General features: G+C 47.9%; 1 protein-coding gene across 4 annotated transcripts in view; it reads right to left on the bottom strand.

The window, feature by feature from the left end:
- DOP1B (DOP1 leucine zipper like protein B) overlaps nt 1-21600 on the bottom strand; it is a 103313-nt gene extending 81713 nt beyond the window's left edge. For all 4 annotated transcript variants that reach the window (XR_006818001.1, XM_046001951.1, XM_046001949.1 and 1 more), the window contains exons 1-2: nt 21451-21600; nt 14998-15162 (exon numbers count right to left, since the gene is read on the bottom strand). Coding sequence is in view for 3 of the 4 variants with exons in the window: in XM_046001951.1 (XP_045857907.1) it covers nt 14998-15135 (138 nt within the window). In the remaining variant the exon portion in view is untranslated. The remainder of the gene's footprint in view (nt 1-14997; nt 15163-21450) is intronic.
- Between the last annotated feature and the right edge of the window lie 3334 nt (nt 21601-24934).

Raw genomic sequence — 24934 nt, 5'->3', positions numbered from 1 at the left:
CATTCTTCTCCCACTGCGGTGCAGGTCCTGGGCCCTCCCTCCCAGCCACGCACCTGCAACGCCTTACGCTGAACCAGAAAGCCTCAACAAAGCTTCCCTCGGCGTCCTCCCCAGTAAAAGGGTTGAGCAGCACCAACTTTGGAGGATTACAGGTTTGAGAGACAATGAGTAACAAGCTCGTAACAGGGGCTCACTAAAGGGCATCGTTCCATTTTGGGGACTATGAGCCAAGAGGGTGGGACGATGGACACGGGTGGGAGGAGGTCAAGGCAGCGGAGTTCAACAGTGAACCACATAAAAGGAAAAGAACATGTGGGGCAAACATGCCCTTCAGGACTAAACGCTGACACATACGTGAAGCAGAGAATACTAAATACTGAAATACTTAAGAATTTATTACCGCAAACCAGAAGATCTCATAAAAGTGAGCATATCATTAAGATACTAAATGACTTGCTGTCTGGACACACCTTCTTTTCTGCTTCTTAAATGTATTTTAACCCATATACAAATGATATATTTAACAAACAAACCAAAAGCCTATTATATGGAAACCAACTTGTTAAAGTCAGAGCCAGAAAAGCCGCAAGAACATCTTGGGGAAAGAGTCTCATTACAAATCCCAAACAGGCTTCAGTCCCAAAAGTTCTACGGGTAGAACTCAATATTCTTTAGAATTCACACCCAGAAGAACAGAACTGGCACACTCAAATGAGACGAAATGTTATCTCCTCCTGCCAGAGCAGGTTTCTCGAGATCTCCGGAACAGCACTTCCCAATCCTTGGTGTTGAAGCAAAGTGGGTCCAGAAGGGCCGTGCGCAGCTTGGGGACACCCCTCCCGAGCGCTCTGGTTCTGCCAGCCCACAGAGCCTCAGGCACGCACTGGGAACTGGGATCACGGGACCTGCACAGGCAGCAAGGGTAATTCAGAGTCAGGGTTGGGAGGGGAGGAGCATACCTCTCCAACCAGCTCTGCCTGTTCACTCTCATCTGAATCTAACCTCCATGGTTCCCTTTGCTTCCCTGGCCCTGAGCTAAGCTACATGGACAGAAGTAGGCAGCAATTAAAGAACGATGCTAAGAGGTACCCGGGAACTGAGGCAGGAAAGCCTGGCTTGCTCAGCTCTGTTCAGGCTCAAGCGGGTTCCGCTCTCCAGAACCCAACAGCCCTAAAACGGCCCAGAGCACCCAAACCAAGAGGCTGAACACATGGTTGGCATAGAGCAGGCACTGAAGGAACACTACCTCCTCAGAAACACAACAGGGCTTGTGAGGACAAAACCAGGGCGTGGAGACAAAATCCTTGCCGTTTCTCTCTCCACGCCTTAACTCCAGCCAGAACCATGCCAAAGCAGATGGTGAGGTTGCCGACCAGCACGGCACATGCCACAATCGTTTAAGGACAAACACCTTCACTGTTGAGAAACAAGTGTGCCTGCTTCTGCCCACAGAGGAAACGGGTTCCTGTGGGTTAAGGACGGTCCAACATTGTGGACTCAGTTACCAAGCACCGGGCGGTAAAGCACAGCACACCCAACTACACAAATCGAAATGAAGAAACGTATCACCTCACAGCCCAAAGTGTAGAGCAGTGGTTCTCAGACTGTGGCAGCTCTGCCTCTGGGGGACACTGGACAATGTCTGGAGGCACTTCTGGCCGTTACAGTGGGGGCTGGGGGTAGGACGTGCTACTGGCATATAGCAGACAAAGGCCAAGAGGCGGATAAACATCCTAGAACGCAGAGGACAGAATTCCTGCCCCATCACTGAAGGTCAACAGTGCCGAGGCCAAGCAACTGGTGTTGGGGAGCACAGTCCTGTATCTCACTGATTCAAGGGCTCAGTGACATCCTAAAAGGACAAGCCTTTGTGTGCTTACATGCTCCTCATGGTGAGCTGACTTATCCTTGGCCTTTTCCTGCTGTGGCCTCAGACGTCTGCCGCCCGCCAGGCATTACATGCTCCCGTGATTAAATAGAGGAACAAAAAAGTCAAGCGTTGGTTCGTTTCCTGTCTCTCTGTATTAGAGGAAGCCCTTTCCAGAAGCCAGCTGGCCACATCTCATAGGTCAGGGAAGGTCACATGCCCACGCCTGAGTCAGTCCCTGCCAAGGAAAACAGAATTCCTGGGTAGAAGTCTGAGAACAGTAACATTTACTGCTGAGGCTGGGAGATGGGCGCTCCCCGATGCGGTGCTTTACCACCTGATCCCTAAGACATAACTGAGAAGGCAGAGGGTGAACAGTGGGGTGGACAACCAGCACGTGCGTCTCAATCTCAGAAGTAAGTGGTGAGCCTGAATGTGACCCTGAGGGCTCTCGCCTTCTTTCATCCCACAACGTCTGCATTATCGTACCTTCCAGCAGATTTACTTCCAAGGCCCATCTCAGGCGCTGGGAGAATCAGTTTGAGTAACATCACCACCAAAAGCACGTGAATAAAATGTTAAGGCCGAAACGTGTGGCTCTGAGAAAAACAATTCAACAATCTACGGACTGATCAGGTAATGAAATGGCATACTTCTGGCCATATAAAGGTAAGAAGTCGTTAAGTTAGTAAATAAAATCGGGCTCTCTGCTCAGCAGGGAGCCTGCTTCCCCTTCTCTCTCTGCCTGCCTCTCTGCCTACTTGTGATCTCTGTCTGTCAAAATAAATAAATAAAATCTTTAAAAAAAAAAAAGTAAATAAAGACTAAACCGATGTCTCGGGGACAGCATTCCAATGGGCCTGCAGGGCTGAGAAAATCATGAGACAGGAGGGGCCCCCCATTAAGAATCAGTGCACACCACGTGGGGGAAGGGACTGCAACGTCCACCCGAATCGCGATCCCTGCCCCTGTGGTAGAGGTGGGGGCTGGGCCCTGGCTGCTCTGCCACAGAATATTCTTCTCCCTTGAAGACATGCGTGGAGGAAATGTGTGCCATTAAAATGTACGCACGCTCCTATATGCTCTCCCCGCTTCTTGTGGAACAGAACGGCAGCGAACAGAGCAACTCTGGAAGCCATGTGTTAAAAATGGCAAAGTCCCAGGCTTGAGTCTCCAGAATAACCATGAGGAAGGGAGCTGCCCAATCTGGAACACCAGGCTGAACTGACAGAGGAGCGAGCAACTCCTACTTTATTGGTGGCCCCGAGTTTGTGGACGGCTTTGTTATAGCAGCTGACTTTACTGTAACTAATACACTGCAAGTATCATCATTATTTAACACCATTCCAGAAAATGCTAGCAAAATACCAGGGAAAAAAACCCACACAAATTCAGTATTGACTGATGATACATATGCTTGTCTAGCCACAGAACTCAAAACCATGAGCTGAAAAAAAACTTAGAAATAAATTCACAAAGATGGCTAGTTTCCAAACTCTGTAAATTAATCGTTTTGTCCACATCAGCAACAAGTTCAAACACAGAGTGGGAAATAAACCTATTCACAGCAGCAAAATACATATACAGAATGTACCGAGAGTCGAAGAGGGAGAGGGAGAAGCAGGATCCCCGCTGAGCAGGGAGCCCAATGTGGGGTTTGATCCCAGGACTCTAGGATCGTGACCTGAGCCAAAGTCTAACGCTTAACCCACTGAGCCACCCAAGCACCCCTCTAATCTGTAGTCATTTAAAAGGGAAATGCAAAAGCCACTAAAATGGCTAAAATAGAGACTGCACAAGCTGAATGCTGGCATGAATATGGGATAACTAGAGTTCCCGTACACTGCTGGAGGGTATAAAATGACAACCACTTTGGAAAACGATTTGCCAGTTTTTTAAGAAGTCTATCTACTGGAAGCAACCCAAAATGTCCATTAATAGGAAAATGGACAAGTAAGTGGTATACATCCATGGCTTCCTACTCAGCAGTAAAAAGGAATGAACTACCTGTCTACACAACAGCCTGGCTGACTCTCCAACTGGTGTTGCCGAGGGACAGATGCCAGACCAGGAAGTAAAGGGTAGATACCGCAGGATTCTGTTTATATAAAATTTTAGAAAATGCAAACTAGCAGATCAGCGGCTGTCAGAGGCTGCCTGGAGATGGGGGCAGAGAGGGAGGGAGGGAACTTCTGGGGGTGACAGACACATGCCCATTATCTTCGAGGGGTGTTGGTTTCACAGGTATATGCTAACATCAAAACTCATCAAATTACACACTTTAAGTATATGTAGTTTACTGCATGTCAGCAAAGCTGTTTAAAAAAAAAATGAAAAGACCATTTAAAAAAGATAAACGGGGTGGCTGGGTGATGGACGCTGGGGAGGGTATGTGCTATTGTGAGTGCTATGAATTGTGTTAAGACTGATGAATCAGACCTGTACCCCTGAAGCAAATAACACATTATATGTTTAAATAAATAAATAAATAAAATTTTAAAAAGAGAAATAAATCAGAATGCCTATATTCAGCTCACATACAAGCTTGAATACAGGCATTCACATTCAATCAGCTGTCCTTTTTGAAAAATAGCGAAGTTTAACTTAATTCCTTCTGTATTAGTTTGCTGGAGCTGTTGTAACAAAATGTCACGGACTAGGTGGCTCAGACATCAGAATTTATTTCTTATCGCTCGGGAGGCTAGAAGTCCAAGATCAAGGGGCTAACGAACTCGGTTCTCTGCCTGGTTTGTGGATGGCCACCTTCTTTCTTGCTGTGTGCTCAGACATGACGGAGAGACATCTCTCCCTGTCTCCCTCTTTTTTATAAGGCCACCAATCTACTGGGTTAGGGCCCCACCCCTCCTTCAATCTTAATTACTTCCTGAAGATGTATCTCCAGATACAGGCACACTAAGGCTTAGGCCTCTAACATACGAGTTTGGTGAGGTTGGGGGAGACATAATTCAGTCCATAGCACCTTCCTTAGCATGGCCTGACGTGAAATTTCTAGTTCCATAACTTTCTGGACAGACCTTATAAAACGTAAGCAGAGAACAAACTCTTTCGTTATCCATAAACTCGATTCTGCTGGACGAGCTTTTTCTTCCGCTGGATGAGCTTTTGCTATTAGATTCCCGGTAGAACAACTCACCTGCCCAAATCTGGACTATTTCCACCCCTCCAGCAGATCTCAAAGTTCAGCAAAAATGTCCTCTGTTCACATGTAAAATATATACATTACCCTCACTATAAATTACTGAAAGCATACCAGTCTCCTGATTTCAGCAGAGAAATGTTCTTTCAAGGACCATGTCAGCCTTACGCAGAAAGGTTTGCGCAGCTTAGAGTGAGGCAGCTCCCACCAGCCCGAATCAGCAACACCCTTGCCAATTCTCAGCTCCCTCCGGAAAACGTGGGACAGGGCAAGAAGCAATAATGCCACCTGAGCCCTAACGCATCACCTACCAAAAGGAGGAGGATAGAACAGCAGCAAAGGACTTGACAGCCCCTGCCACAGTAGGACGGGGAGTTCCACCTGACATTCTATTAGCTACGTCTGCTAACTCCCAGTGCCAAGAATATCAGCACACTGCCAGAAGCAAACGGGCCTGGTGCTTACCACTGCCCTGCAAGAACCAGTTCTTTTTACTGACGCATGAAGAATCAGTAATTGCCACAGACAACCTTCCAATCTGGTCTCTTTCCAGAAGGCATTCAGGCCACATCTTTCCAGAATGACCCTCACATCGCACTAATCTGACCGCTTCTATCCTCGGGGTCACTGCCACAGGCAGCAGCAGATGGCTGGAAAATGACTAAAACAACTGCCCCAAACTGAGGTACCACACTCTCACAGGTGGCCCCTCACAGTAAGGTGACAAGAAGGAACCAGGTGTCACATAGGCTCAGAGCCACAATTTATAAACAATGAAGGCTGAGAGGGGCTCAGGTCCTGCCCCACATCACCGGCTAGAGGGAGTCTGGTCCAGGGGGATCAGGAGTGGTGATTTAAACTACATCTCGGGGCACCTGGGTGGCTCAGTGGGTTAAGGCCTCTGCCTTCGGCTCAGGTAGTGGTCCCAGGGTCCTGGGATCGAGCCCCACATCCGGCTCTCTGCTCGGCGGAGACCCAGCTTCCTCCTCTCTCTCTGCCTCTTTGCCTACTTGTGATCTCTGTCTGTTAAATAAAATAAAATCTTAAAAAAAAAAACTACATCTCAATGAATAAATAAATAAAATTAACCACATCTCAATAGAAAGAGGAAGAGGCTGGGGAGGAGGACACAGAGAGGCACATGGGAAAGGCCAACTGGGAGGACAACACCCCCCCCCAAAGATGCCCCACAACAAAGCCCCTACAAGAAAGCTGGTGTAGAGCTTGCGAGGTAAAGTCAGATGGGACATGAATCATCGGTGTTATGGGCTGAATGTCTGTGTCCTGCAGTATGATGGAACTGGGAAGTGGGGTGGGGTGGTAACTGGGTCATAAGGGTGAAGCCCTCAGGATTGGGATTAGTGCCATTAAAAAAGCGACCTCGCAGTGCTCCCTGGCCCCTTCAGCCACGTGAAGACATAATGGAAGGAAGGTCGTCTGTGATCCAGGAAGCAGCCCACAAAGACCCTGAATCTGCCGGTGCCGAGATCCTGACCCCCAGCCTCCAGAACTGTGAGCGAGGAAGGCCTGCTGTTCTGCGTCTGGTCTGGGGTCCTCTGTTATAGCAGTTCACACAGACTGAGAAAGTTGGCACACATCGAATCACCACACGTGCCAGAAGTGAAGTTCTTCACGATGCCGCAGGGCAGTGAAAATGAGATCAAAGAAGTAACGCTCTACCGTTCCATAAGGGGTGTGATGGAAAACCATCTGGGATTCCATCAGAAATGAGCTTTTTGAAAAAACTGGTACAGGGAGGGACAAACTGCACTTCATTGTCAGACCCTGTTACAGGATAAATCGTGTCCCCCAAATTCCTGTGTTGAAACCCTCACCCCTAGTACCTTACAATGTGACCGTATTTGGAGGCTGGGCCTTTGGAAAGGCAATGAAGGTAAAATGTCACAGTCTAGGTGACAGGTGATGTCCCATATGACTGATGTCCTTTCAAGAGGAGATTAAGACACAGCCATGCACAGTAGAGACCACGTGAGGGCAAAGGGAGAAGGTGGCCACCTACAAGGCAAGGTGAGAGGCCTCAGAAGAATCTGCCCGGACCTTAATCTGGGACTTCCAACCTCCAGAACTGTGTGGAAGTTAATTTCTGTTAAGTCACCCAGTGTGTGGGATTTTGCTGACAGCTTAGCCAAATAATACAGACCTCAGAATAAAAAGGCTTTATCTGAATACTACCTAACAGAGAAGTAGCTGATTAGGGCTACGTAAACATGAGGATCCAGCTCAGCCTCATCAACTTTTCATGTAGAAGGGTCCTGAAGCGGAAGCTTTAGACCAGAACAGTTCACCTGGTCTATCTCCAGCCCATTCTTCCGGAAATAACACAGCGCTAACTCTGAAATGCCACGAGAAGGCTCTGCGTTAACAAGGAGGTGGTGTCCTTAAGTGCTAAGACGTGAGAAGCTGAAACTAACAATACCCAGAACCTCCTATTTCTCTTGCTATTCATGTCACCTGCTTTCGTCATTTCATGAAACAGCAGGGTGCTAAAAAGCAGCAGCAAAAAAAGGTGATTCATTTAAGACCATTATGACATTTTTTTAAAAAGGAGTTTCAAAGATAAGGTTTTGTTTTTTTGTTTTTAAAGATTTTATTTATTTGAGAAAGAGCACAGGCGAGGGGAGGAGCAGAGGGAGAGGCAGGCTCCCGGCTGAGCAGGGAGCCCCCATGGGGCTCGATCTCAGGATGCTTGGATCATGACCTGAGCTGAAGGTAGATGCTTAACTGACCGAGCCACCCAGGCGCCCCAAAGACAAGGTTTTTAAATGCACAGAGCTTATTCATTTCTACCATCCTCTGTTTCCATAATCAAAGTTGTAACCCAGGCTTGGCAAGTGGTTGGGATCATCAGGACTCAACACATACTTGTTAATTAAAACTTATCTAAAAATAATCAGCAGAAGGTGACGGCTTGAAGTCTCAGATAAACAATTAAGCAAAAATTACCCTATTCAGGGGCGCCTGGGTGGCTCAGTGGGTTAAGCTTCTGCCTTCGGCTTGGGTCATGATCTCAGGGTCCTGGGATCAAGCCCCGCATCAGGCTCTCTGCTAGGCAGGGAGCCTACATCCGGCCCCTCTCCACGCCGCCCTGCCTGCCTCTCTGCCTACTTGTGATCTCTCTGTCAAAATAAAAAAAAAATTTTTAAATCTTTAAAAAAATTACCCTATTCATATTTGTACACCTGAAAGCCATAAAAAGTAAACTTTTCTCTAATACATAAAATTCTGAAGATGATACCGAAAGTTTAAAAACTGATACAATTAGAACTCAGATAGTCTAACAAACCAAGACTTCTTGGAGCTCAGTTTTCTCATTTGCCAAGAGTTGAGCTAGATGAGCCCTCTGTTCTGTCTACGGTTAATGTTTTATAGCCAACAACCACCTACCTTAATTAAAAAGCATCTTGACCTAACCTTACTATTAACCTACAGTATTGTTTCTATTTGCAGTATAAAGATCTTTTACTAAGTCGTCACTAATTTACTCACTTGAATTTCTGTGTACATGTAGGAGCCTAAGAAATCTGACCATTGCCGAGGCCTTAACCTCCTTATTCACATCAACTCTCATCGGGTTCCCTGAACACAGAAGTTGTGAGTCTCCCAGGAGCGAAGTAACTGCGGACACTGACACTGGGCTTGCTCCATCCAGCACCTTCCCAAATCCTCTGGCCCAGCACCCCTGACCTGGCTGCACACGCTGTCCACTGCCACCGAGGCAAGCTTCCACGCGCGGGCTCGCTGCCCACGCATCAGCCAGAGGGATGCTTCCAGCAGGTAAGGGAGGCTGCCGTCCTCCCTTGCGGAACAGGAGCGTGTGACCTGCCCTGGCTCCCTTCTCCTCCCTCCTCTCCTATCACCCCTCCAGCCGGGCCACACCTGCCCCCTACCGTACCTTGGACACAGGCCCATGCCCCAGATGGTCTCCCCGCCAGCTCGCTCACTGCATCCAGGCCTCTGCTCAAATCTCAAATGTCACGTTATCAGAGCCATCTCTGTCTGAACTAAACCCCACCTTCTTCCTCCCTACCCTATCTCCCTGGCCTGCTTTATTCTTCCTCAGCGTTCTGCACCTCATATCACATATTTATTGTCTGTCTTCTGCCAACAAAGCCTTATGAACATTGTGTTCAATGTCGTATCCCCAGCCCCAAGGTGCTAAATATGTCTTGGTCTCACCACTGGATCAGTCTACCAGGCTGTGGTAAAACGGCACCACACGCCGGACGGCACAAACAACAGAAACGGTTGCCTCTCAGTTCTGGAAGCCAGAAGTCCGAGATCAAGGAGTCAGCTGGCTGGTTCCTTCTGAGGACTCAAGGGGGAATTCGCTCCAGACTGCTCTTCTTACTTCCGGCCGTGTGCTGGCAATCTCTCGTGTTCCTAGTCTTATCTCATCGGCCAGGTGTCTGCCTTCATCTTCACACGGCGTTGTCCCTCTATGCATGTCTGTGTCTGTGTCCAGATTGCCCCCTTTCGGAAGGACTCCAGTCAGAGTGCAGCACGGCCCACCCTGACGATTTCACTCTAACTCGATGAGCTCTGTAGAGACCCAATCTCTAAATAAGGGACACTCTGAGACACTGGGGGTTAGGATATCAACTTATTTGTGGGGGTGCGGCGCCCGGGTGGCTCAGTGGGTTAAGCGTCTACCTTCGGCTGGGGTCATGATCTCAGGGTCCTGGGATTAAGCCCCGGATCTGGCTGTCTGCTCAGCAGGAGTCAGCTACCCCCCCCCCCACCTGCGGCTGTGCCTACTTGTGATCTCTCTGTCAAATAAATAAATAAAATCTTAAAAACAAAAAAACATTTTTTTTGAAAGACACAATTCAACCCATAACAACCACTTAGTAGCCACGAGACATCGGGCAAGTTAGTTAACCTTCATCGGTAAAATGAGTTTTAGTAATTCACTGCACCTGCTTCATTTGGATAATGAGGACAGTGCCCCTGACAACAGAAAGGTGTATCCCTGCCCCCATATGTAAGCCACACAGAGAGTAACATGAAAAAAGCTCCAGAGCATGGGCTTGGCAGCCAGGGTTTGAGCTCTCTCTGCACTTGCTGGCTCTCATCTTGCAGAAGTTGCCCAGTCTGAGACCAATCTCCAGATACGTTATATCATAAACTAATGCGCATCAAGTCCTTCGCACGTGGTATGCTCTCTAGCCACGTCAGCTGTCACAGGCAGGGCTGAGGCAAAGATGGATAGCGTCACCTCATCCCACTGATGTCTTGCAAATTTTTTTATTCATCACTTAATCACACATAGAAACAGAAAACAGGGAGCTCGAGGACAGAAAACATAGTAGTACCATTACACAGAATTGGGTACCAACCGTAATTAAAAGTTATCTTTTTAAACTTTTATTCAATATCACTCATAACCAACTGCCTACAGATATCAGATGGGGACATCGACCAGACACCTCAGACTAGCCTATCCCAAAGTGAACCTCTGGTCTCCCTGCCCATCCCATGGAGCGGGGTCCTCCCTGGGCTTCCTCCCCATTGTGTCTTGCGGCTTCTGGGAGAATACCCATGAGTCCTACTTGACTCCTCTTTTTCTCTTGTATCCCAAGTCCAATCCATGAACAAATTGTTATATCTTCAAAGTATATTCAAAATCCAAGCCCTTCTCCACTGGCCCACCTATGCTACCGCAACAGCTCCTAAATGGTCTCCGTGTTTCTGCCTTGCCTGACCCCACCCATTCTCTACCCCCTACCAAGAAGCTGGAACCTGCTCTAGCGGACGAAGCCAGGCCATGCTCCCAGCTCAGCTGCTCTCCAGGGTACCTCCCAGCCCCTGACTCTGGCCACTGTCAGACTCCAGTTTTAAAGGACCTATGAGATGGGATGCCCTCTGTACCCATTATCTCTACGGCCTTGTGTGCTATACTCTCCCCATCCCTTGCTTGCTTTGTGACCTCACTGGCCTCAGACACACCAGAGCCTCTCCACTCGGTCAAAGGGTGCCTTGTCAGCAAGGTCTCCCATAAAGACCCACTTTGTATGCATCCCCAACACTCACCATCCCCTTCCTTCACTGCTATCTACCATCCTGTATATTTTATCTTCCAGCTTTCCCCTGGTCCCCATGTGGGCAGGGGCTTGTTGCTTTTGCTCTCTTCTGTGCCCCTATGCCTCGGACGGTACTAGCACACTGTAGGGACTCACACAGCTACTGAATGCACGAATAGCTAATGCTGTTAAAGCTCCTCCAAGAAGAGCTCATCTGTACTTGAAAACCAGCATTTTTTAAAAAGATTTTATTTATTATTTGACAGAGACACAGCGAGAGAGGGAACACAAACAGGGCGAGTGGGAGAGGGAGAAGCAGGCTTCCCTCTGAGCAGGGAGCCCAATGCAGGGCTCGATCCCAGGACCCTGGGATCATGACCTGAGCTGAAGGCAGATGCTTAATGATGGAGGCACCCAGACGCCCGATAACCTGCATTTTTAAAAGTGGGTTAAAATGATTAAACATTTTAGGAAGTTTTTCAGGCATATCGAAAATGGGCTTAACAGAATACCTCATGGCTTGAGAATTGCAATGACCAAGTTTATTATTTTAGATAGCTAAAAATGTGTATGTTCCTAAATATATCGAAGATGTCCAGTGTTCATGGACTTGGAAGACAATATTGTTCACACAGCAATATTCTCCCAAGTGATCCACGGAGTCACCGCAATCCCTATGAAAATCCCACTTGGCTTGTTGGGAGAAACTGACAAGCGGATCCTAAAATGCATATGGAATTTCAAAGCACCCAGAATAGCCACAACAATCCAGCACAATAAAGTTGGAACAACAAAGTGATTTCCCCATTTCAAAACTTATTATAAAACTACAATAATCTGGGGCACCTGGGTGGCTCAGTGGGTTAAAGCCTCTGCCTTCGGCCGGGGTCATGATCTCAGGGTCCTGGGATTGAGTCCCGCGTCGGGCTCTCTGCTTGGCGGGGAGCCTGCTTCCTCCTCTCTCTCTGCCTGCCTCTCTGCCTACTTGTAATTTCTCTCTGTCAAGTAAATAAATTAATCTTTAAAAAAAAAAAAAAAAACTACAATAATCAAAATGTGTGGGGTTGGCTGAAGGATAGATAGATAGGTCAATGGAAAAGAAACGGAAGTCCAGAAATAAAGCCATCTACTTATGGCCAACTGATTTTCAACAGGGGTTCCAAGGCCCTTGGGAAGAGAAGCTCTCCAACAGATGGTGCTGGGACAACTGGATTTCCTGCAAAAGGATACACTCACAGCCTCACTTCACACCATGCATACATATTAGCTCAAAATGGTTCAAACACCTGCATGTAGGAGCTGAGACTATAAAACTCTCCGAAGAAAATATAGGGGCAAGTCTTCATGATCTTGCATTCGGCAATGGTTTCTTAGGTCTGACACCAAAAGCACAAGCAACAGAAGAAAAAGTAGGTAGCTTGGGACCCCATCAAAATTAAAAACTTCTTTGGAGCCTGGATGGCTCAGCCAGTTAAGCATCTTTTATCTCAGCTCAGGTTGATCTCCGGATCATGAGTTCAAGCCCCATTCTGGGCTCCACACTGGGCGTGGAGCCTACTTAAAGAAAAAAAAAGAAACAGAAACAGAAATAGAAATTTAAAACTTTTGCATAAAGGGTGCCATCAAAAATGTAAAAAGACAACCTAAGAATGGGGAACAAATATTTGCAAACCATATATCCAGTAAGGGCCTACTATCCAGAATGTGTAGAGAACTCTTACAAATCAACAACAAAAAGACAAACAACCCAGTTTTAAAAATGGACAAAAGTATTTGAACAGAAATTCTCCAAAGAAGATATACAGATGGCCAATAAGCCTATGAAAAGATACCCAAATTATTAGTCACAAGGGAATGTAAATCAGAACCACAATGAGACAGCACCACGACAGCTATCATCAAGGTTTAAAAAAAAAAAAAATTGTGAAGCGTCAGTGAGGCTATGAAGAAATGGAAACTCTCGTTCATTGCTGGTGGCACGAGAAGCAGCGGAGCCTCTGAGAAAGCAGGCTGGTGGTTCCTCAAGAAGCTAAACACAGAATTACCATGTGACTCTGTAATTCCACTTCTGGGTCTACACCCCAAAGCTGTGTAGACAGGTGTACGCCAACTTGTACACAAATGTTCACAGCAGCACTAGTCACAACGAAACCCAGATGTCCGTCAACAGATGATTGTATAAATAAAATGCGTATCCAGAAAACGGAGTATTATTCAGCTGTAAAAACTGATGGAGCACTGATACACGCCACAACATGGAGGAACCAGGAAACACTCTAAGTGAAAGAAGCCAGACACAGAAGGATACTGTATGTGTGCATGTATATGAAATGTCCAGACACAGAGAGTCGATTTGTGGTTGCCAGGGCCTGGGCAGGGGAAGATGGGAGAGTTTCCTTTTGGGTTGGTGAAAATGTTCTGGAACTAGATGGTGGTGACGGTCGCACCACATTGCAAATGCAGGAAAAGCCACGTGACCATACTCTCGGAAATGGTTAAATGGCAAGTTCTAGGTTTTGTGGATTTTACCTCAACAACAAAAATAACGAACACACCCCCTCCCAAAGTAACTATGCTATTTTTAGATGCCAGGAGAGTCAAGTACTAAATGAAATACCGAAACACCCAGAAGAACTTGATTGTGGCTGAATCCCATTTCAGCACTTCTCCCTTTCCCCTAAAAAAGAGATCCACCTTCACGCAAGACGCGACGGCTCTCTTCAGCTTGCAAATGCCTGAGCTCTACAGCCAAAGGAGTCTCAAGCTCTTAGGTGCTGTTTCCCCACCTCCGTCTACCCCAGGCAGGCCAGCCATGACGCTCGCATGTGGTAAACACACCTGTGGGAGACCACGCAGTTTCTCATAACTGCCAGCCTTCTTCACGCCCTCCCCGCACTTCCCGAGGAAATAAATGGAGAAATTTTTTCTCTTCATTAGAAGACCCCAGTGTGTGTGACCTCGTGAGGGGAGATCTGAAAAGAAGGCATGTGCATCTCCCAAGTCCCACATGGCACTGGGCTTCCAAAGTCAGATATTCTAGGCAGGAGCCCCGGCCAGGCAGCAACAGAGCCCGGGGAACAGTGTCTTCAAGCCCAAACCTCTTCTACCTACACTGGCCATTACGAGGTCGTCCTCCTGGGCAGAATGGCAACATTCAGTGGTCCCATCTACAGAACACCAGGTCAAGCATGCACGGGACCAGTTTTGGTCTTCCTAGACCAGACTCTTTTCAAACATGCTCACAATTTCTGGACAGATTTCAATATATAGGTCATCCCTTGGTCTTCCATGAGTTACCGATCAGCAGTCAAATGGCCAAAAAAGTAGACCAAAGAAGAAAAGCCATGAAAGTCCTAAGCACTAAGTAGTACACGAAAGGTAATTCATCTTTGGGGAGCCTGGGTGGTGCAGCTGGTTCAGCATCTCTTGGTTTCGGAGCGGGTCATGATCTCAGGGTCCTGGGATAGAGCCCTGCGTTGGGCTCCAAGCTCCGTGGTGGAGTCTGCTTGGGGTTCTCTCTCTCTCTCTGCCTCTGCACCTCCCTCCACTTTCTCTCTCTCAAATAACGAAAATCTTAAAAAAAAAAAAAAAAAAGATAATTCATCTTTGAATAACTGACTGGTCAATTTTAAAGTTTATCTTATTTAGACGTAAATATAGTGGAGAAAAACACCGTTCAGCTATTCCATTGACTATCTCTACAGTATAATTCTAAGCCCAGGGAAAAAAAAAAAAAAGATCGAAGGAGGTAAGTATACTGACCAGGTTAACAGCAGGCAACTGGAATTACAGAATTACGGGTAGATTTTATCAGCATTTTCTAATTGTTATAATCAGCATGTCGTGTAATAATAAAAAGAATTCCTTGAGACAATAAAGAGACAGCTGTGCCCCCGCCTCCAGGCAATCTAAATATTCTACACCCCACATACCTTGTTGAGCTTGCCCAGCGAAGATATGAGATCCGCCCATTCACTTGAGGACTCGAAATTTCTTAAAGCCTTTTCAATCACCGAAGCGTAATTTCTGTATCTGTAATCATTCAGGAGTTCCTGCTCTTCTGGATCCATCTTACATTCTCACGGCAGAGAAAGTATCTAAAAGCGAATCAAGAAAGAAATGAGGGAGCTACTCAAGGACACAGCCTTCCCAGCCCAGAGCTACCGAGGACACGTGTCCACAAACACTCCCGTGCACAAACACACTCAGCGATGCAACTCAAATATTTAGCAAGGCTCCCGGGCCAGGCACTGTGGTAGATAAAAGATAAACAGTTCCGGTCCTCTTGGATTCTTATGGAGACAAATGGACAGAGCAGAAAAGCAGCAAAAATGCCAGTATTCCTCTTAACTGACCAAATTAATTCTAGGAGTGAAAAGTACAAAGCCGCTCACTAAATATTGTTGCCTGCTGGTAATTCTGAATGCAGGTGGCCCTTCCTACTGTAGGGCATTTATAAAAGCTAAGGAAAAGCAGGTCAGTGCTAGTAATCAGAGCAACCTCACTAAATATTGTTGCCTGCTGGTAATTCTGAATGCAGGTGGCCCTTCCTACTGTAGGGCATTTATAAAAGCTAAGGAAAAGCAGGTCAGTGCTAGTAATCAGAGCAACCTCTTTAGTGATCCAATCCTTTACAACTAGACTATGTTAGAGGATTGGGAATATTCTAGAAGAAAATCTGACAGGGAAGAAAAAAGTTTAAAAAATAAGGATGTAAGAATCAATGTTGCCAGAAATCCACCAGGTGCCTGTTCAGTTACTAAGCTCCAATCCCCCGCAAATCCCCGCCAACCAGCCACTGGGCTGACAGTTTCATGCCTCCTCCATGTGTAGAGCCTGGACATGGGGTGGTGACGTCAAGGCCAAAGCAATCACCACTTTATTCTTCTTGCCCTTGTATATTCTTTGACGGATTCTTTTGTTTTTTTCCTGTGGTTAGATGCATTCATTATGTATGAACCACTGCAGCTATTATAAAGCCTAAGACCGATATGGTCTCATCCCAGCGCCAACAGCAACCATTTCCTCTTTTTATCTCCAATGTGACAAAAGGAAACAAAGAACAGCACGGAATGCTGCACTCATTTGACTTCATGAAAATATCTGTCATTTACATGAGACAATGAGCACAACATGAGTGCATGCTTATGTCGACTTTTTTTATTCCTTCATTAACCAAAAAAAAAAAATCTGTAGGTCAACCTAGGAGTTTATTCAAACAATAACAATTGTGAAATATTCCAGAAGATATGGAAATGTTCAACGGTTCCCTTGGTCTGGCACCAAGTTCCGTACTTTGGCATTTTCTCAAAAGGGACACCTTGGGGCTCCGACTTGCCCTCCTTCTTTAGTCGTTATCCGATTAAGATCTACTCAACGCATTGGCAGGCACCTACCCTGAAATTCCCTGTCCCCTTTTCCATACTAAGGGAACCCGAATTTTGCTTAAGATAGTGCTAACAGCTCCCCACCTCCCTTGCAGCTGGGGGGCCTCACACAGCTCTAGGCAACGAGGGGGTCACTAGAAGTTGGTGGTGGGGCCTCTAGGAAAGCAGTTTGAAAGGAGGTAGACTCCTCTGACCTGGGCCTCTTGCCCGTTACTCCTGCCCATCTTTCTGCCTGGAACAAAGGTTCGATGTTGGAGGTAAAGCCACGTGTGGCAAGCAAGAGGAAACAGCCAACCTTGGTGTGTGACTTTTGTGGATAAGTGGAAAGATGGAAGAGCTGAGGCCACAGAAGACTTTAAGAAGGCACCATGTCAACCCTGAACTTGATGGTTTCTGCACAGAAGAGCTGATCTAAGCCACTGCAATTAGGTTTTCTGCTACTCACAAACACAATCCTAATTGACATACAAGGCTAATATTTCAATAGTACATAGTCTGAAAAGACAATAAAATGGTATCATTTTATGATATCATGGTATCATTAAACACACTGAGAATGCTGTAGTTAGCTACCCAAGCTGCATGTTCATCAGGCAAAATGGCAAACATCATAGATGAAAGAAACTGAACTGTAGGTACAACATGTTCCTTAAACCTCAATCTTTCGTGCTCACTTCGGCAGCACATATACTGGACCTGAATCCTTCATTTATTGGCCATGGCGAATTTCTAAAAATCCCATGGTATCTGCTACTTCACTTTCTGGTCATTCTGGGCCCATTCCAATCTGCCCAAGGCCACCACAACTTTCAAGTTTCCAGTGTCAATGGACTTTTTACCTAGGACTGTGCAGCAGACCATATCTTCCTTCCCAAAACTGCCTCCTTTCAGCCCATACCCTCCCCTGGCCCTGCCAGCCCTGTGCTGGTTTCCACCTCTCCTCTGTTCCTTCTCCTCTGCAGGCTAATCCTCCTCTATCCTGTTTCCAAATATTGCTATTACCTGGCACCAAGTTTTGTCCTCTTTCTATTCTTGGTCATCTCCCCATTCCTACAACTCACAGATACCATCTTTCTGCTAATGACCACGGATTTATAATGCCTGCCCAAATCTCCCCTTCTGAGACCCAGATTCACGCAAATGCCTACTTGACTCATTTGCCCAGATGTGGCATAGGTGTCTCAAACTCAGTACATCCCAAACTTTCGTCAACAAAATACGGTCTAGCCATACAAGGACCGAAGTACTGATGTATGCTACAGTAAGGGTGAACCTGGGTCAATACATAACATAGCGGAAGAAGCCACACAAAAGGCCACATACTGTATGATTCCATCCATATGACATGTCCAGAACAGGTGAATCTGTAAAGACGGCAAGTAGATTAGCAGCTGCCTAGGGAAGGGAGGAGTAACAAGGAAGAACTGCGAATGGACACAGGAACCTTCCTGGGGTAATGGAAATGTGCTAAAGCTGAATTATGACAATGGTTGCACAAATCCGTAAATATACTAAAAAATCACTGAATTGTACATTGAAATCAATGTAGAGACTTATGGTCTATAAATCACACCTCAGGGGGCGCCTGGGGGGCTCAGTCAGTTGAGCATCTACCTTCACTCTGCCCCTCCCCCACTGGCTCATGCTCCTCTCTCTCCCTAATGAATAAAAATATTTTTAAAAAATTACACCTCAATAAAGTTGTTTTTTAAAAAACCCTATAGTCTTGATTCTACCTGCTCAATGCTCCTTCTCCGGTCTTTCTTTCCTCACCATTCTTGGGACATTTGACATCACCCTGGACTCTTTCTTTTCTTCCCCTGCCTCACTCAACCCAAGTCCTGCTTTTCTTCTTCTAAAACCCCTGTGGACTCAACTGCTCTCCATCTCCACCACACCACCGCGCAAGCTTCCCCTACAAGCTTGCGGACACTTCTGTTGGTTCTCCTTCACTCTCGCCCCTCTCCAGTGCATTTTCACAGAGCAGTCCAAGAAGACTCTTAAAACATAAATCACAGCACATCCCCACCATGTTTGAACTCTTCCCATTACGCTTATAATAATCCAAACTTCCCCACCCCGTGGCCTACAAGGCTCCAACTACTTTTCCTTTCGAGGCACTCCACTTGTCCTAAAACTGATTCAGCCTATCACAGAGCCTTTGCACATGCTGCGGCTCTCTGGAAAAATATACTGTACTATGTATAAGATCGTACACAATAAGACTACCCACTGGTTCTTGGGAAGGCCTCTTTTTCTGAAATAATAGCCTTTATACTTCTTTTAAAAAAGATTTATTTATTTTTAGAGCGAGACAGAGAGCATGTGTGCAAGCAGGAGGAGGGGCAGAGGGAGAAGGAGAGAATTCTCCAGCAGACTCTGCACTGAGCACGGTGTCTGACTTGGGGCTCCATCCCACGACCCTGAGATCGTGACCCGAGCCAAAAATCAAGATTTGGTCGCTTAACCAACTGAGCCACCCAGGCACTCTTAGTCTTCACACTTTTTAAAAATATTAAAGGATGGGGCGCCTGGGTGGCTCAGTGGGTTAAAGCCTCTGCCTGTGGCTCAGGTCATGGTCCCAGGGTCCTGGGATTGAGCCCCACATCGGGCTCTCTGCTCAGCAGGGAGCCTGCTTCCCTTCCTCTCTCTGCCTACTTGTGATCTCTGTCAGATAAATAAATAAAATCTTTAAAAAAAAAAAAAACATTAAAGGATGGCAATGAAAGATGTCAATTTATCTTCCCCAGTAAGATGTTAGTACATCCAAATAGCCCATAATTTACAACATCTCTGAGCCACTGCAAAAATCCATGCACAGTCTAAGTGTCTAAGCACTGGGCAAAGAAACATGGGGGAAAAAAACAACACAGGGTTCCACTTTCATTGTTCATAACATAATACAGAGGAAATACCTAAACACATAATTTCAATTTCAGGTGACACACACAATGACAGAAGGCGTCCTGAGTTCTCACCGGCAAAAGGAAAAAAGACAGAGGAAGCCCAAGTACCAGCAGAGGAGAGCGCAGACTCAAAGTCTGGGCGGCTAGTTAGTAGGAAGAGAGCCTTGGGGCACCTGGGTGGCTCAGTTGGTGGATGGAGCCTCTGTCTTTGCTCAGGTCATGATCCCAGGGTCTGGGCTCGAGCCCCATAAGGGACTCCCAGGTTAGGAAATCTCCCTCTACCTCTGCAGCTCTCTTGCTTGCACATGCTTTCTCTCTCTCTCAAATAAATAAATAAATCTTGAAAAACAAAAAACAAGAGAAAGAGAGCTTTCATCTGCGATAGTTTGTAATTAGGAGCTAGGGTGGCAAAAAGGCACCACTGCATGGCAAGGAAGGTATTGGCCAGGCCAGAGCAGGTAACTGGAGCAGTTCAATGTTATGGTTGGCTACACGAAGAAAGTACTGTTTGTTTAACTAAAAGCACAGATGAGAAGTTCATAAGTAATAATTCAAGCAAGCTCCTTTATTTCAAAATATGGGGCATTCAATACTATACTACTAGGCAAGTGTTCTGGGTGGGCTTGGTAAATCCATCATTACGCATGCATTTATCTTATGCAACACACAAGAACCTTATGACATGGGTATTACCTGGAGGCTGCTCAAGAGGGGTATATTGGGCATCAGGACCCTCCAAAACCAACCAGCAGAGTTAGGACTCCAGCTCAGGCTAGCACAAGGGCACAGAGCCTTTATTTACTATATTATGCTACAGGTAAAATGAACAGTTCAGCCCCTAAATAGCTCTTCGGAAAATGCTCTTGCAACCTATCCTGAATACCCTTCCTGTGAGAGACTCAGCTGAGTAGAACTAAGAGAGTTCCACAGCCCACTAACAATTCCGTACACAAAGGAGTAATCATAGCTGCTCCAGTATATTTGAGCCGATACACCCGCCTTACAATGGAAAATGCCAGCAAGAAATCTTCCATCTCATCCATTCTAAATTTCTTAGAAAAACAAGTCTGGGCGAAAAATCAACTGCCAGATCAGAAGGAAGTCGATTGTAAAGATGTTTATATGAAGGATCACGTGAATTAGATGAAAACAGAGTGAAAAATCACAAACAGCCGCCCTCTCACGAGCAAGAACATTAGATAATGACAGAATCAAAAGCACGGAAACTCTTCTGCCGTTGGTTTAATCAACTCTGGGGCACATTACTTTGAATGTGGTCTTTCAGAGTGGTAATTAAATTGCAGTGGGAACATTTTCAGACACTAAGGAGAGCAGGCTTGGGGGGGAGGGGAAGGCCTCCATCGCCTTGCCAAAAAACCCTACAGAGGTTTCTCCAAATACAGAGCGACTGTCCCAGGTTAAGGAAACACCTGCGGGCAACAGTCTCCAACAGCAGTTGCTAAAGGTCCATCCACCCCGCGGCAGGCGGCGATCCTGCAGACTCCCCGACCGGGCGGGGAGAGCGCGCGCACTGCGGCTCCTATCCCTTCTCCTGGGGACAGTCTGGGAGACTCTAGGGTCTTCCCTTAACAGGAAAGCCCTCGGTTTACAAAGGCTTCGGTCCCTAGCCCCCCGCAGGGACCAGGACAGCACAAGCAAACAAAGGCGCGGCTGGCCGTCGTCGGCCGGCGGAGGTGAGGGGAGGGGAGGGCGGGCGGTGACCCACCTGACCTCCACCTGCCCGACACGAGGCCGCGCGGGGCGGGCGAGGACTTGGCCGCACTTCCTTTGCCGCGGGGTCCGAGGGGACCCCGCCCTGCCCTCGGGCTGCCCCTCGGGGGTCCCGGGCCGGAGCCCACGCCCACGCGCGGCCTCGCCGGAGCCGTCCCCGCACTGCAGCAGTGCACGCCGCGGGCCCGGGCCGCGGTCGGGGAGCCCCCCCTCGCCCCGGGACCGCCCCCACAGCGCCGCTCGAACCCTGCGCACCCTGGGGAGGACGCCCGCGCCGCCTCGTCGCTCCCGGGCCCGCGGGAGGAGACGCCCCGGCTGCCCTGGCGTTCGCCCAGCGGCCGAGGGCGCCGGTCCGGCTTACCCGCGACAGCAGGGTCCCTTGTCGGCGGGCACGCCCACGTGCGGCGCGGAGGAACCGGCCGGGCCGTGGCAGGTAGAGCGAGCGGCCGCAGCGGCGCAGCCGGGAACCGGCACCGGGTAGGAAGCGCCGCGCCCGAGCCCGAGCGGCCGCGGCCCCAGGCTGAGGGGCGGGATCGTGAGGAGGGCCCTCGGCGTGGGGGGCGGGGTGGGGCCGGACGGGGCGGGGTCAGGGCGGGCCCTCGGCGCGCGGGGCGGGGAAGGGGGCGGGCTCTCAGCGCGCGGGGGCGGGATCAAGGGAGAACCCTCGGCGCGGGGGCAGGACCAGGAGGCGGGTCTTTGACCCAGGGGGCGGGATCAGGAGGCGGTACTTCAGAGCGCGGGGGGCGGGCCCTGGACGACGGCTTTGGGGCTCGGGGCTCTAGTCCCTAGTCCTCCACAGCTTCCGGGCGGTGGGCGTCGCTCTCGGCTGCTGGAGCAAACTACCGCCCTCGCAGCGGGGCTGGTCCCGGGAAGGCCTGCATAGGTGGGCGGGGTGGCTCCGCCTCTCACCTGGGGCTCCCCCGACACACCCAAACGGAGGGGGACAGCGGTCCGTTTATCACCGTGTTCCAAGAGGGGCTGTAGAGTTACAGAGGAGAACCGTGGGGCCCAAGAAAAGTGGGGCCAATGGCATCCGACTCACCCCGTTCTTTTCACTGGGACCACACCCAAACCCTCGGGGAGGAGGTGAAATGAATCCTTCTATACACGCTGGAGCCCTAGGAGGTCCCGGGGATCTGGTTAAGTCGCCCCCGCCCCCAGAGGCCTCACTCTTCTGGCCCTTTGCATCAGAGGCAAGGGAATTAATTCGTGGAATGAGTTTCATTATGTGGGTTCTGGCTCAGAAAGGAGACTTCAGTCAGCTCTAAAGAGCACTGATATTTCCAGAGAAACCCTAACCCCATCCTGCCTTCGTCAGGAGCCTCCGGACCTGGACAGTTCAGACCCACCCAACCTGGCCTGACAGCTGCAGGGCGGGAGGCACCTTGAAGGACTGGAGTCAGGCAGAGTTCACCTGTGCATCCCGATTGCGCCAGCTGGGGCTCCCAGCCAACCAAAGCAGCGGCACCTGTTGGTGGAGGTAGTCATTTCTGCCCAGGCCTCTGGCCATTTAACCCTTGACAGCCCCTTAAGGGATTTTCACATCTAGTCTGGGTCTCCTAAAAGCTAGGCCGCCGCGAAAGACTTAGGAGGTGGGAATGGGAGGTCCACAGACACTTCGAAGCTGTACACAGCATTTTGTGTATATGTTTCTGGAAAAGGGTATATAGTTTGTATCAGATTCCCAAGGGGATATCCCTGCCAGCAAATCACCAAGAATATTTTCCTGGTTTGGGATGCTGGACCGCTCCCTGGCCTGCCCAGGCTTCTGACTCTGATTCCATCTGCATTTGGCATATGCCAAGTGCACCAGATGTGAATCTTCTAATGGTCAATTTCAGCGGTGGTCTTAAAGTAGAAGCACAGGAAAGCTAAAGGATGGAGCATTTACTAGGAAAAAAATAATTTCATGAAGCTGATGTCCTGATGAAGAGATGAGAAACTCTATTTTTACAAAAACAGCTGCCAAAGAGCTGAGGTGGGTTTTTTTTGTTTTGTTTTAAGTTCCTCAAACCCTAGCCACACTCCACACTGCATCTAATAATAAAAGAACTGCTTATACTCCCCACTGAGAGAGAGAACCAGTCTATTCATGTCAAAACCACTATTGTAACTTTGTCCTGATACATTAAATAAAATAAAATGCATGCCTTGTATTTGCCACCTATCGCTAAAGAACGCCAGGTGTGTGGAAAGCTCATTTAAATTAATTTGACAGATTCAAGTATCATAAACCCTTAAAAAAAAAGCCACCACATGTGTAATCAGGATTGACAGGAAATGTACAGCATTAAGATTCGAAAGTTTATTCCCACATGAAATCTGTTTCCGTGGGTCAAGTTGTCACTCTTAAAAGTCTACTAGCCTGTGCTTATCTGTTCAAGACATATAAATAGAGCCTCTTCCTCACATAATAACACGTTAATCAGAGCATTTCAGATTTAATTTGAACCAGAACTTTAATCCTTACTCCTTCTGATAATAAAGAAGGGGTTATAAATCAGACATGGCATTCTCTGGCTCAGGCTGGCCCACCTAAAGAGGTTGGCTGGGTAAACACATTTTGAGTTTCCATATGCAAATCCTGGTGATCCTCTAACTCCGTCTTTTTTTTTTTTTTTTGACAGACAGAGATCACAAGCAGGCAGAGAGGCAGGCAGAGAGAGAGGAAGGGAAGCAGGCTCCCTGCTGAGCAGAGACCCTGATGTGGGGCTTGATCCCAGGACCCTGAGATCATGCCCTGAGCTGAAGGCAGAGGTTTTAACCCACGGAGCCACCCAGGCGCCCCATAACTCCGTCTTTTCTATAAACTAGACTCTCCACCACCACATCTGGACAGAGTCCTGTGTGGTTCTGTATTTGATGCTGTGCCCACTTTGTGGTTGACTTGGAGTAACAAGGAAACCTTTGTCAGGATAGTCATTATCACCGGTTTCATCTCCACACTACATCACCGTTCAGGATCTTGGTCTGTCACACTCTTTGCTGAAGTTCAGTAGGTGAGGGAGAAGCCCAAAGGCCAGGCCTAAAGCTGATGCTACGTGTGGGTTTAACACACCTATGTCAACCTAGAAAAATGTATCACAGAGAAGTTGGTTCAGACAGGATCACTGGCTCCATTTGGTGTCTCAAAAACACACAGAAGGGGGGGTGCCTGGGTGGCTCAGCGGGTTAAAGCCTCTGCATTCGGCTCAGGTCATGATCCCAGGGTCCTGGGATCAAGCCCCGCATCGGGCTCTCTGCTTGGCTGGGAGCCTGCTTCCTCCTCTCTCTCTCTCTCTGCCTGCCTCTCTGCCTACTTGTAATCTCTATCTGTCAAAAAAATAAATCTTTAAAAAAAAAAAAAAACACAGAAAGGGATAATCCACTTAAAATACACCACATTGAAAAACCATATTTCATTTGCCTATTTTATGGAAAAGTTCACACAGAGGCTAAGTGGGGAATCTAATAACCATTTGGCTTACAAAACACTTGGATTTGATGTATCATCTCCCCTAATTTTTTTTTTAAAGATTTTATTTATTTATTTATTTGACAGGCAGAGATCACAAATAGGCAGAGAGAGAGGAGGAAGCAGGCTCCCTGCTGAGCAGAGAGCCCGATGCGGGGCTCGATCCCAGGACCCTGGGATCATGACCTGAGCCGAAAGCAGAGGCTTTAACCCACTGAGCCACCCAGGCGCCCCTCCCCTAACTTTTACACCCAGGGAGTTGCCCTGGCCTCTAGACTTGTAACATTGAAGCACTAGCAATATTACTAGAAGTAATGTGCCAAGCACTAGGCACCAAGAAAAACCGGGGAACTGCTGTTAGATAATCCTGGATGTGATCCTGGCTCTTGTC

This window comes from Meles meles, chromosome 4 (genome assembly GCF_922984935.1).
Source record: "Meles meles chromosome 4, mMelMel3.1 paternal haplotype, whole genome shotgun sequence".
NCBI classification, from domain to species: domain Eukaryota; kingdom Metazoa; phylum Chordata; class Mammalia; order Carnivora; family Mustelidae; genus Meles; species Meles meles.
This window is presented reverse-complemented; position numbering and strand designations above follow the sequence as displayed.